General features: G+C 40.2%; 1 protein-coding gene across 3 annotated transcripts in view; it reads left to right on the forward strand.

Annotated features, from left to right (window-relative positions):
- The window catches only part of LOC124550989 (kelch domain-containing protein 2-like), a 121852-nt gene that overhangs the window by 51342 nt on the left and 57854 nt on the right, over positions 1–12656 (forward strand). For all 3 annotated transcript variants that reach the window (XM_047125817.1, XM_047125819.1, XM_047125820.1), the window contains one exon: positions 2336–2424. In XM_047125817.1, coding sequence (XP_046981773.1) covers positions 2336–2424 — 89 coding nt within the window. The remainder of the gene's footprint in view (positions 1–2335; positions 2425–12656) is intronic.

The raw sequence follows: 12656 nt of genomic DNA on the forward strand, positions 1-12656 counted from the left end.
TGCTATCATCCGTACTCTATACACATGGGGCTTCTGAGGCCACCTGCCTCATTTCTTTCAGGAATTTTTAAAAGCTTGAGTTTTCAAGGTACGTGTGGGTTTGGCATTTTCAGACACCGTTATCCAGGAGACCAGGGTGCCTCAAGGCTCCTTCCTGAATGTAGTCCTCTTTGCTATAGCCATTAACCCTATTATGGCCTGTCTTCCGCCTCCCTTTTCGTTGATGATTTTGCTACCTGTTGCAGTTCTCCATGCCCTTGTCTCCTCGAGTGGCATCTTCAGCGATGTTTCTACCATCTTTACTCATGGAGCGTCAACAATGACTTTCACTTTTTCACTGACAAAACTGTTTGTATGAATTTCTGGTGGTGCAATGGGTTTCTTTCACTGTCTGTATATCTTGGGCCTGTTGCTCTTCCATTTGCTGACACTATGAAATTCCCGAGGCTCATGCTTGTTAGGAAACTTTCTTGGGCTTCCCACACGTGTTAACCTAACTGCATGCTGTACCCAGTCCGTCAGTGTCCTATGTGTCCTAAGAGGTACTTGCTGTGTAGTGCATTGGACTACCCTCCTCCTTTTGTACCAATTCCTAGCTTTCGGAACTTTGTTCCTTCATCAGGGTGGAGAGAGGGGAAAAAAGGGAAAGTGGATTCAGTTACTCACAACCCAGGTTATGAAGCAACAGGGAAAGGTTCGGAACTAGAGTATGGGCATTTTGTTTATTCCTCTGCATGTTTGTCCTTCTTACACCATCTACTAACAAAGAGATAGAGGGGCTGGCCATTACTTACCTCAGCTCAGTACAGCTGATAGATACACAAAACAGAACATAAAATTTACATTCCTAGCTTTCGGAACTTTGTTCCTTCATCAGGGAGGAGAGAGGGGAAAAAAGGGAAGGAGGGAAAGTGGATTCAGTTACTCACAACCCAGGTTATGAAGCAACAGGGAAAGGTAAACCCTCCCTGTTATGAAGCAACAGGGAAAGGTAACCCCCCCCCCCCCCCCCTGTTTACCATTCCCTGTTGCTTCGTAACCTGGGTTGTGAGTAACTGAATCCACTTCCCCTTCTTCCCTTTTTTTCCCCTCTCTCCTCCCTGATGAAGGAACAAAGTTCCGAAAGCTAGGAATGTAAATTTTCTGTTCTGTTTTGTGTATCTATCGGCTGTTCTGAGCTGAGGTAAGTGCTGGCCAGCCCCTCTACCTCTTTGTTAGTGTTTGTTTCATTTCTTACACCATCTTAACATAAATCATGATTGTGGAATATGTTTGGCCACTGGTGCCTTTTACACTATCCTGATTGAGAGTCTGTATGCAGAAGCCGCTGAACCACCACTATCTTACCGGTGTGATGTCCTGCTCAGCGGATATCCATACTGTTTGTCTGCCGTGCCCAGTCACCCGTCCTATGCCCTCTTTTTTGATGACTCCCTTGACCACCAGTATCAGGTGCACACTTCTTCTCTGTTACCTCCCGGAGTTCGCCTTAAAGTACTGCTCTGGCAACGTATCTTCACATTGCCTGCCACGTACCCAATGGGTGTGAACTCTTCACAGCCTTGGCTTTATGTGGCAGTCCGTGTTCATCTTGGACTTGCTTCCCAAGGACACACCACCAGTGTATTGTCTTCATGGGAACAAGCTGTGGGGAACTAAACTTCTTCCAGCGGCTTGGCCGGTCTCCCTGTGGCCCTTGTCGTGAGGAGATCAGTTTAGCAAGGTTGCAAGGTTTTAGCCATCACAATTTGTTAAGTGGTGATCCCCCACCACTTTGTTCTCATTGTTATCAACATTTGACAGTTCGCCATTTCCTGACCCAGTGCCCTTTTTAACCGCTTATGTTTCAGTGTGGTTGCCATCTGAGTTACCAGCTATTGTAATGAACAACGCATGGGCTATCAACCGCATTTTACTTTTTATCCATTGTAGCAATATAGCAAAGGATATTTAATCTTTGATTTGGGAACTCGGCTGTCTCTATGACATACTTTGAGGACCTTTGTCCGAGGGGAAGTCCTTGTTTTGAGCTCTGTTTCCTTCTGTCGATTGGGCTTAACATATAGTCACTTTTAACTTCTTTTCCTTCTTGGTGTTCTAAGGTTATGACTTCAAGAAGTTGGTTAGTTCCTCTTGTACTGTAGTTAATGGTTACATCATCTCCAGACAAAGAGCAACACCCCAGTCAGGCACCTTATTATAGTCAGAATAATTTTCCATAACTAGATGCTGTTAGACAACAGTATTTAAAGAAAATCTAAAAAGATGTTTCACTGTAAAGAAAGTACCATAATCAGCTGTTCTAACCTGACGCATCAATTTATGTATTTTCCAGGGACCGGGAAGTAACAACAGGTGAACATCCACCTCGGAACTCTGGTGCTTGCGGTGTGATATTGAAGCAACATTTGTATGTTTTTGGAGGTAAATTAAATTACAGATGTGTTTATTTCATTAAAATTCTAAAAAGATTTTTTAGTGTATCCGTTAATTTTGTTAGTTATACCAACTGTACCAGTTTTGTGCTAGAATGGTCAGTATTCAAGGATATGACAGGAAATACAGAACTGTTTCCAAGATAGAACACATTTAATATGCATTGTTATTTATTTTCTGTATCATTTATGCATGTACATCGGTTAGTAAAAATTGCAAAACACGCATTTTTCAAAGTATCAATCAAAGAATACATATTTTTAACACATTCACTTCTAAGCTTTATTGTATCCTTCAATTTACAGCTGTTGTACAGTTCACAGTAAATGTTCAAATACCTCGCCATAAACTTCAACGCATTTGTGCCCTCTTGGAAGTGTTGCTTGTCTGAGTCCCTTTGCCCTTAATGAGGGAACCAAGCAGTTCACCCCATGTATTCACATTTCATTTGTATACCTGAGACTTAATCTAAACCCGTAAACAATACTCTAATGGCGTAAGGTCTGGTGATCTGGGTGGCCAGTTGATTGTACTCCTATGACCAATCAAGTGATTAGAATAAGTACAGTTGAGATGTTCCTTGTATGTCTGGTAAAATGTGAAGGGGCTCTGTTGTGCTAGAAGCACATTGCAGTCCATGTGGCCAAAGAAACATTCTCAAAGTGCTCAAGAAACAAATTTTCCAGAAAGTGCAAGTTATTTTATTCCATTGTTCACTTTTGTAAAATGACTGGACCTATCAACATGTTACCAATCATTCCGCACCAAACATTGATCAAGGAGTGAGCTTGAAATTGGTTTCCACTGTAGTATGTGGATTTTTCTGCGACCACTAGCGATTATTACATGTTTGTGAGCTTCCAGTATGGTGGAATACCTGTGGGTCAGCAACTTCGGCTAATCAACACAGCGAAAAAAACGCCCAAAGTTGCAAATTATTCTCCCACCCCCCACTCAATGGCTATAGTTTTGGTCCAAGACTCATTTTTAAATCATCATAACATAGTTATAAATAATATTTCGTAAGATGTGAAACCATGTCAAAAATGTGCTGTAACTGTTCATTGCACATTTTTCACATGGTTTTCAGATATTTGGAAATACCATTTTTGACTGTGTTACAATGATTTGAAAATGGGTCTCAGTCTGAAACTAGTCATCTTTTTTTGTTGTACTATTACATGTTTGTTGATTCCATTCCGTGTAAACATGAATTCATCAGTGAATAGTATTAATGGAAACATGGTGATTATAATTGAATTAGTGACAAAATTGAAGTCATGTGGCAGTGTCACCAATATGACTGTTTTGGACCCATTGTATGTGAAATGGCTAGAAGTCTCCAGCATGTAGTGCTCACTGCACACGAGTTCGTGGCACATTGATACGTGCAGAAAGTCACTGTATGTTGTTAATATGTCTGCACTGCAAGATTTCAGCAGTGTGTTGCTGTTCCTGCACAGGTTGTTGAACTACACATTCAGAAGAAAAACAGGCACGTGGAAGAATACCTGTTTCACGCAACGTGCCGAATACTCTGGCAAACACTCTGCCATCAGGATTTCGACTCGTCGGAAAACACCGACAGTAATCATCATAAGCAGCAGCAGCAGGAGCCCTACCAACAGAGAAGTCCTATAATGCACCATATCTGCATATTCTTCATTAGTGTAGATGTGTGGTGTTTTAACAAGTCAGGAATATACAAGCACAGTTCAGCAATGCTGCTGTTGATACACTTACATGCACTATTTAACTCACTACACGTCATGGACAGCTGCACATTCAGTGGGCTAGTGTAATGGCAGAAAGACATCCTAAGCAAAAGGATTGCAAGCAAAGAGGTAGACTGGACTAGAATAAATTGTCAAAGAGGTTGGGTGGGTAAGATACATATGCGTGCAGCACTAGCCCGAGAACAGATGTAAAATTTGTCCTGTCTCAAAAACCTTTCGGAATTGGGCACATGTCCATATGAAGTTTTTTGTTTCAGATGAGAGTGCCTGTCATATCCTTGAATATTGACCATTCCTCCTGAGACAACCTGTATACATTTTTTATCTGTCGCGTATCACTTTTTTACTTTTGGCAGTATCTGTCAGTGTGAAAAATTCTGAGTGACACTGTGGTTCAGTGTGCGCATTAAACTGTGGAATCCCCAGTAACCGGCTGCATAAGTTATTTTCAAAGGTTGGAGGAAGGCAAGGGCACACCAACTCCTATAGGACCTTGCTTAGTAAAGCACTGTACTGTTCAAACTAACCTTTGGGCTGATGACAGCTTTACCTTTGCCTATATACTTCACAAGCTGTTGTAGTATACATATTACTGTCACTTCTAACCAACATTTTCAAAGATTATGTAAGACAAGTCAATAAATAATCAGAATTCTGCTTGTAAAATCTGTCAAATTTTACTAACCTTCAAGGGTTTCCAAATCAGCTTACTATTCTGGAGCCTTTGTTTTGTTCTTTGCTGCACATATTTATGGAACTAGATTTGCTGCAGTCCATCCTAATGAGAAATGCTACAGATCTGACAGAATTCGGAAACAGTTGGATCTCCAAGCAAAGATTAACAGCAACAGCCTTCATAATAATAACAGAAATAATAAAACATTATACATTTTTTTCTTTTTACAATTGTCTCTACTGTGTCCGAAGTTCTGAACACGAATCTAATTTTGAAAAATGTTTGAGTCAGAAAACCACACTTTTTACTCCTGATCGAGAGTTTGGAGTGACCTTTCGTTACTTCGGCACCTGTGCAGATGCCTTTTGATCATCCCTGTCCTCAACCCAATGATAGACATTCATGTTTTTTAATTACTAAAGCTAAAGACTCATCTGTATCTTTAAATTTATTTGTCTTCAGTCCTATTCCAATTATATATGCTTCAGCCAGTGTTCAGTTGATTTCCTCTTCTGTCTTGTTCATCTGTATCTTTAAATTTGTTTACCTGTCAGTCCTGTTCCAATTATTCATGCTTTACCCAATGTTCAGTTGATTTTCTCTTCTGTCTTGGGTACACTAACAGATGCTGTTAATAGAAACTTAAAAGTCTAGGATAATATGCACATGTTTACATGACAGGTAGTTATTGAGACTCCTTAAATCTTACTTCTCTGATAAATAGTGTCAGTTGGTATCACCTTCTGGATATCCAGGTATAGTTTTTATTTGGTTTCTGTAAATCAGTTAAGGCAAATTCTGAGTTGATTCCTCTGGAAAGTACATGATTGATTTCCTTCCCCTTCGTTAACCAATTTAAGTTTGAACTATGTCTATAATGACCTCATCATCAAAGGTATAATAAATCAGTAAAAGGATTTCCACTTCATGATATGTTGGTGTTGCAACAAGTATGCAGAATGTGGTGGAAACAACAGTCTCAGTTGCTGGATTGATTTTATTACGTTATTTATTCACAATGCATGTTTCATCTAATACAAGGTATCTTCAGATTGACCAATATATTGTTGGTAAGTGGGATTTTAGGTTCCACAATTAATGCATCAGTAAAAATTGATTGCCATCGTAATATATAGTAAAATAAATTAAAGTAAGTATAAGCTCACAACTTATGTTAAAAGTGTATCATCCAGTGACCTTGCATGTCTGTATAGTGTATTCTGGTGGATACCAGGCAAGATCAGGCCTGTACATAGTCCATCACATAATAAATACACTGGAGCCACTGTTCTTCATCCTCAGGTCTGGTACACTGTTGCTGGACTGAAATTAAATATTGCTCAGTACAAAGAACAAAGAATGGCGCCTCCAGCGTATTCACCATGTGACGGACTGTGTACAGAACTGATCCTGCCTTGTATCCACTGGTCTATTCTACAAAGACCTGCTGGGTCATCAGGTGTTCATGGCACCCAAAATCCCACTTACATCACTATACGGGTCAATCTGATGATGTTCTTACTGTGTAGATAAATCCTTATCTTCCTTCCCTTGTTTCCCAGTAAAACTTAAACACCGAAAACAAAAAATTAATCGTCCGCATGTGACATCACGTTAATGTTGTGCAACACCACCTTGAGTCTTGATAACCATCTCCGTTCAGTGAGGAAGCGAAACCACAAGTTTTGTCAGGTACGCTGTATCCAGCTGAAGCCAGTAATTGTTAATCAGATTGTGTAGAAGTACCTAATTGTGGGATTGTCGATTGCTGTGTATCACCTGCAGTTACAAATAGTGGCAGATAGTTTCCACGACATTAAGATCATGTGATTCAGCTGGCCAGTCAAGGTACGATAGGGTAGCTGAGTGTCTGTCAAACCGGGAACTTATGTGTGCAACCTTGCTGATGCATCTGTTGTCACACTGGGAGAGTGGAGTGTCCCCAGCATACTCATAAAGAGGATGTGGGAAAAAGTGCAACACCTCGTCTCCGAGATTAAAATAAACAGCCCCTTCTGAGTTCAAGATAATCTGAATGAGTGGACCCAAGTAACACCATAAGAAACATACCAAGAAAGTCACTGAACCTTGTCGGGCCTGAACTACAACTTCAACACACCTCGGGTTAAACACTTCAGTGGGCCACCGCTGCACTCGATCCCTCACGTCTGTTGAAAGAGACAAAATTGTGACCTGTCAGACACACTATACACTTCCTGTCAGCTACTTCCATATTTCTGTATTGTTTGGCTCACTGAAGATGTGCAGCTGTGTGCCCTGTGGTGAGGTACCTAACTCTAAAAGTGCCTTTGTAACATAACCTCGGAAACGGCAGTCACTGACTGTGACAAGTCCCATCATGTTTGAAACTGATTGTCATTAACAAGATGTGACACTCGTCTTCTGTTCTGTCACTTACGGCCTTCTTATGACTACTGTTCTTATGCCACGTTATGTGGCTGCGAGTGGTGCGTTATTTGTTGTAGACACGCAAGACAGTCCTCGTTGATGCACCAACAAATCGGACTACATCCTTCGTCGTGTGGTCGAGGGTACATCCAAACGTGATCGCTCTCTTCTGCCACGTCTCCACATCGACCCACCTTACCGCAGTGATACTGTGCAACCCTGGCAATAACAGTAATATTTGTTTTTCCTAAAGAATCTCTATTTATTCATCAACAACAACTTTGTACTCTTCAAAGTAATCCCCCTCAGGTACAATACATTTGTGCTAGTGCTTTTTCCAACCTCAGAAGCAATTCTGGAACTCACTTTTTGTTACATTGTTCAGCTCCTTCAGCAGTTCTGTTTTTGTGTCCTTAGTGGTGGCAAAAGACCTTCTTTCATGGTTCTATTTCATCTCAGGAACAGAAAGAAGTCTCAGGGCACCGTATTCAGGAATTCCTTAAAAATTGTGAACAAACATTGAGGTGTGAGCAGGAGCATTATCGTGATGCAATTTCCACGAATGGTTTTGCCACAACTCTGGTTGTTTTCTTCAGATAGCTTCCAATTGGCACAAAACTTACTAACGGTACTGCCATAAAGCAGGAACTCAGGATGCGTTATCTCATTGAAATCGAAGAAAACAGTGATAAGAACCTTCACTTGTAATCGAACCTGTCAAATTTTTTTTCTGTCTTGGCTCTTCAGGTAGTTTCTATTGGGATGATTGGGTCTCGGTTCTGACGTCGTATGATTTTATACCTATGTTTCGTTGCCTGTTACGACCTTCCTTGGAAGTTCTGTGTGATTATCAGCTTCATTCAGTAATTCCTGAGTTACATCTACGTGACAACCTTTTTGGTTTAAATCCAACAACTTTGCTGCTACTACGCATTTCATGCACAAAACATCCAAAAAAATTGCTTACATGAGCCAAAGGATATGCCAAAATCATATGCAGCCTCTGTGATGGTGATTTTCCAGAACCATTTTCTATACTTTTTTCCATATTGATGTCAGTAATTGATGTGCTAGGGCATCCAGGTCAGTTGTCATCTTTGTCTTTTTAACCCTCTTTGAAATGTTTATAGCACTCATATACTCTTGTCGTACTCAAAGCAGATTTGCCAAATGCCACAGTCAACATTTCGAATGCAGTGCTGCATTTTATTCCATTTTCAAGCAAAACGTAATGCTGATTCTTTGATCAATCTATTTCAAAAGGGAAAATATGCCAAGCACTGGAAAACACATACCCATTTTGACTATCAGCATAACCTAAATCTTCAAAACAGCTGAAAATGCAAACATACGTCACAAACATGTGTACCAACAAGATAAAAATAATTGCAAATAACCCTGTATTCACCTGACGAAAAGTTTTGTTCCTCTTGCCATCAAACTTCACTAATTCCCACTATATCTAACTTGTTAATGTACTCTCTCGGAATAGTTCGTGCCTATCTTCAAGAGTCTTCCAGTTCATTTCCTTCAATATCTCTGTGATACTCTTCCATGGATCAAACAAACCTGCAACCATTTGTGCTGCCCTTCTCTGTGTACGTTCAATATCCCCTGTTAGACCTATTTGGTACGCGTCCCACACACTTGAGCAATAATCTAGACTGGGTTGGATGGGTGGTTTGCAAGCAATCTGCTTCATAGACTGAATGCATTTCCCCAGTATTCTACAACTAAATCAAAGTCAACAATGTGATTTACCCACAACTGAGCCTACTTGATTATTCCATTTCACATTCCTACAAAGTGTTACACCCAGGTATTTGTATGAGTTGCCCAATTTCAACAGTGACTCATTGACATTATAGTCATAGGATGCTATGCTTTTTCATTTTGTGAAGTGCACAGTTTTACATTTCTGAACATTAAGAGCAAGTTGCCAATCTCAGCAAAGCTTTCAAATCTTATCAAAATCTGACTGAATATTTATGCAGCTTTCAGATAGTACTTAATTATAGGCAACAGCATCATCTGCAAAAAGTCTGAGATTACTATTAATATTGTCTGCTGGGTCATTAACATACAACACGAACAACAAGTGTCCCAACAAATTTCCTCAAGGCACTCCCAAAGTTACTTCTACAGCTGGCAGTGACTCTCCCACCAAGATAACAAGCTACATCCTCTCAACCAGAAAGTCCTCAATCCAGTCATAAATTTCACTTAATAAACCATGTGACCTTAGTTCTGACAATAAGCGTAGGGGTGGACTGAGTCAAATGCTTTTCAGAAATCAAAACGTACTGCATCTACCTGACTGCCTTAATCCAAAACCTGACTGCCTTGATCCAAAGCTTTCAGTATATCATGTGAGAAAAGTGTGAGTTGAGATCCACATGATCAATGTTTTCGGAATCCATGGTTGACATTAAGGAGGTCATTCTGTTCAAGATTCTTCATTGTATTTGAGACCATAATATGTTCTAAGATTCTACAACAAATCAATATCAAGGATATTGGGTGGTAGTTTTGTGGATGACTTCTACTTCCCTTCTTGTAGACATGTGACCAGTGCTTTTTTCCAAGAAGTGGGCATGGTTTCTTATTCAAGCAATCTACAATAGATTATACACTGATCGGCATGAAAAACACAACACTTACAAAAACTGAAATTTATTTTAAATTTATGACACTTTTATAAACTAATACACTATCTTATGATGGAATATTGGGGTATGGTTCCATCAAGGTGTCCAAGAATGAAAAAAGTAAGACAATCATAAACAAGTTTAACAAATTATACCAGAGATGCACACTTCAAGGAAATTTTGTTTAAGCTAATAAAGGTAATGATCATTTGTTTTGATGTTATACACTTCACATTTTTCTTCACAGACCTTGGAGACAGTCTCGGAGACCACTTTTCACATCTTCAAATCTGTGTCTTCCCACCTCTTCCACCAATGGCAGCATTCAGCTTTTCAGGCATGCTCCTGATTAATGTGGTAATGTCCTGTTAATGAATCATATCCCATCCTTCCAGGAGGTTGTTCCGTAGATCCTGTAGGGTCTCTGAATAGTACTGATGGGCTCTTCTCCCCAACATGCTCAGTAGGGTCCAGATCAGGGCTTTGAGCAGGCCAAACATAGCATGAATCCCTGTTTCATCCAAGAACTCTTAAACAATTCTCGCAACATGGGGGCATGCATTGTCGTGCGTTGATGTCAAATCATCACCAATAAATGGAGCCAAAAGCACAACGCGCTCCTGAAGAATTTCATCCATGTAACAATGTGCGGTAAGGCTTCCGTGCACTATGAAGACCAAATCTGTCCTTGGAGCAGTATTGATTCCTGCCCACACCATCACAGAACCACCCTGAAAGGCGTTTTGTATTAGAATGTGCCAGGGGAATACCTTTTCCGTGGCCTTCACCATGCCCTCCCTCTTCCATCAGGTTGTCAGAAGCCATATTGCAACTCATTGGTGAACAACACTTGATCCTATTGTTGTATTGTCCAGCCAATGTGTTCCCAGATCCTACAAAAACGTATAATTGAAAGGGGGACAATTCAGGGTACAACAATAAACAGTACAAGAGCGGGAAAACATTACTCATTCACATTCAATGATGTGTTTTCCAGGTTGCGCGGGAATCATCGATTGAAACTAGTGCAATAAACAATCAACAGGTCATCGTTTTCTCACAACACAACACCATTAACATATCCCTTCTCATAAAATTGATTGAAGCGCTTCACTTCAATTAAATAATTACACAATGATTGCACATCATTTATTGGGTGTTGTGTTTTTTCTTGCCAGTCAGAGTAGTTAGGAGACAGGCTAACACAGCCACAAATTCAGTATAGAATCTGACAGATTCCATTGGGCCTTGATGTTTTGTTCAGTTTTAGAGATTTAAGCTGTTCCTCAACACCACTGACACTAATACTTATTTCATTCATCTTTTCAGTGTTAGGAGGATAAAATCGGGGTATTCCTTTGTAACGCAACATATGAAAATGTAGTTAAACATTTCAGCTTTTGCTTTGCTAGCCTCAGTTTCAGTTCCTGTTTCATTTGTTAGGGACTGGACACAAACTTTGCTGCCACTAACTGCCTTTTCATGCGACCAGAATTTCTTGGGATTTTGTGATATGTCATTTGACAATATTCTGCTACAGTAGCCATTGAAGGCATCACGCATTGCTTTCTTGACAGCCAAATACGTTTCATTCAGCCTCTCTTTCTATAGTCCTACACTTTGTTTTACACCTGTTACGCAGTAATCTTTGTTTCTGTGGAGGTTTCTTTATTGTGACTGTATATCATGGAGTTTCCCCTCATTATGAGCTATTCTGCTGGGTACATATCCATGCAGGGGTTCAGCTATAATTTTAAACTTGAGCCATAGTTCCTCTCCATTCTCCTGCCCTGTGCTGAAAGTTTCAAGTGCCTCACTGAGATATGACACTTCAAATTTTTTATCCAGTTTACTGAACATATGTATCTTTCTGCTTCTTTTAGTTGTCCTTTGCACTTTGGTGGTGATAGTAGCCACAACCACATCATAGTTACTGATACCAGTTTCAATGTGGACATCTTAAAAGAGCTCAATACCTTTCCATCAAGAGTGGTGTTCCTATCTGTTGAAGGTAGTTTTTAGAGAAGGAATTTAGTAATGTTTCACAGGATGTCTTATCACACCCACCAGTATTGAAACTGTAATTTTCCCAATTGATTGTTGGATGACTAGTCTCCTCCAATGATTACAGTATGATTGGGGAACTTATGTGCAAGTGAACTGAAGTTTTCTCTAAAGTTTTTGGTTACAATAGGAGATGAGTGTGGTGGGTGATAGAAGGATCCAGTTATCAGTTTTGCACACCCCTGATACTAAGCCTTGCCCAAACATTCTAACATGCAACTTCAATTTCTATCTCAGTGGATCTGACTTTCTTGCATACTGCGACAAATACACAAGCTCCTTTTCTCATTTGCCTATCTTTTTGGTATACACTTTATATTCCCCCAAAATCTGTCAATTTCGGGTTTCAAACAGCTTCCTGTACCTGCTATTATGTGAGCTTCACTGCTTTTCATGAGCGCTTCAAACTCTGGCTGTTTGTTGTGAATGCTTTAGCAGTTTACCATTAGGACTTTAATTCTCTCACCTGTGGGTGGGATTTCTTTCAATCTTCAACTGATACTTCCTTGTTTCCTATAGCTATTGTTATCTGGACTGAATGAAGAGTCACCTAATCTAAAAAACCCTTGTGTGCACCGCACCCACAGTCAGCTACCTCAGTAGCAGCCTATGATGTGTAGTGCTCACCTGACCCATTTCAGGGGAGCCTACATTTCTCAATCCTAAGGTACAAGTCCAGGAAGTCGC

Source organism: Schistocerca americana, chromosome 9, assembly GCF_021461395.2.
Source record: "Schistocerca americana isolate TAMUIC-IGC-003095 chromosome 9, iqSchAmer2.1, whole genome shotgun sequence".
In the NCBI taxonomy this organism is placed as follows: domain Eukaryota; kingdom Metazoa; phylum Arthropoda; class Insecta; order Orthoptera; family Acrididae; genus Schistocerca; species Schistocerca americana.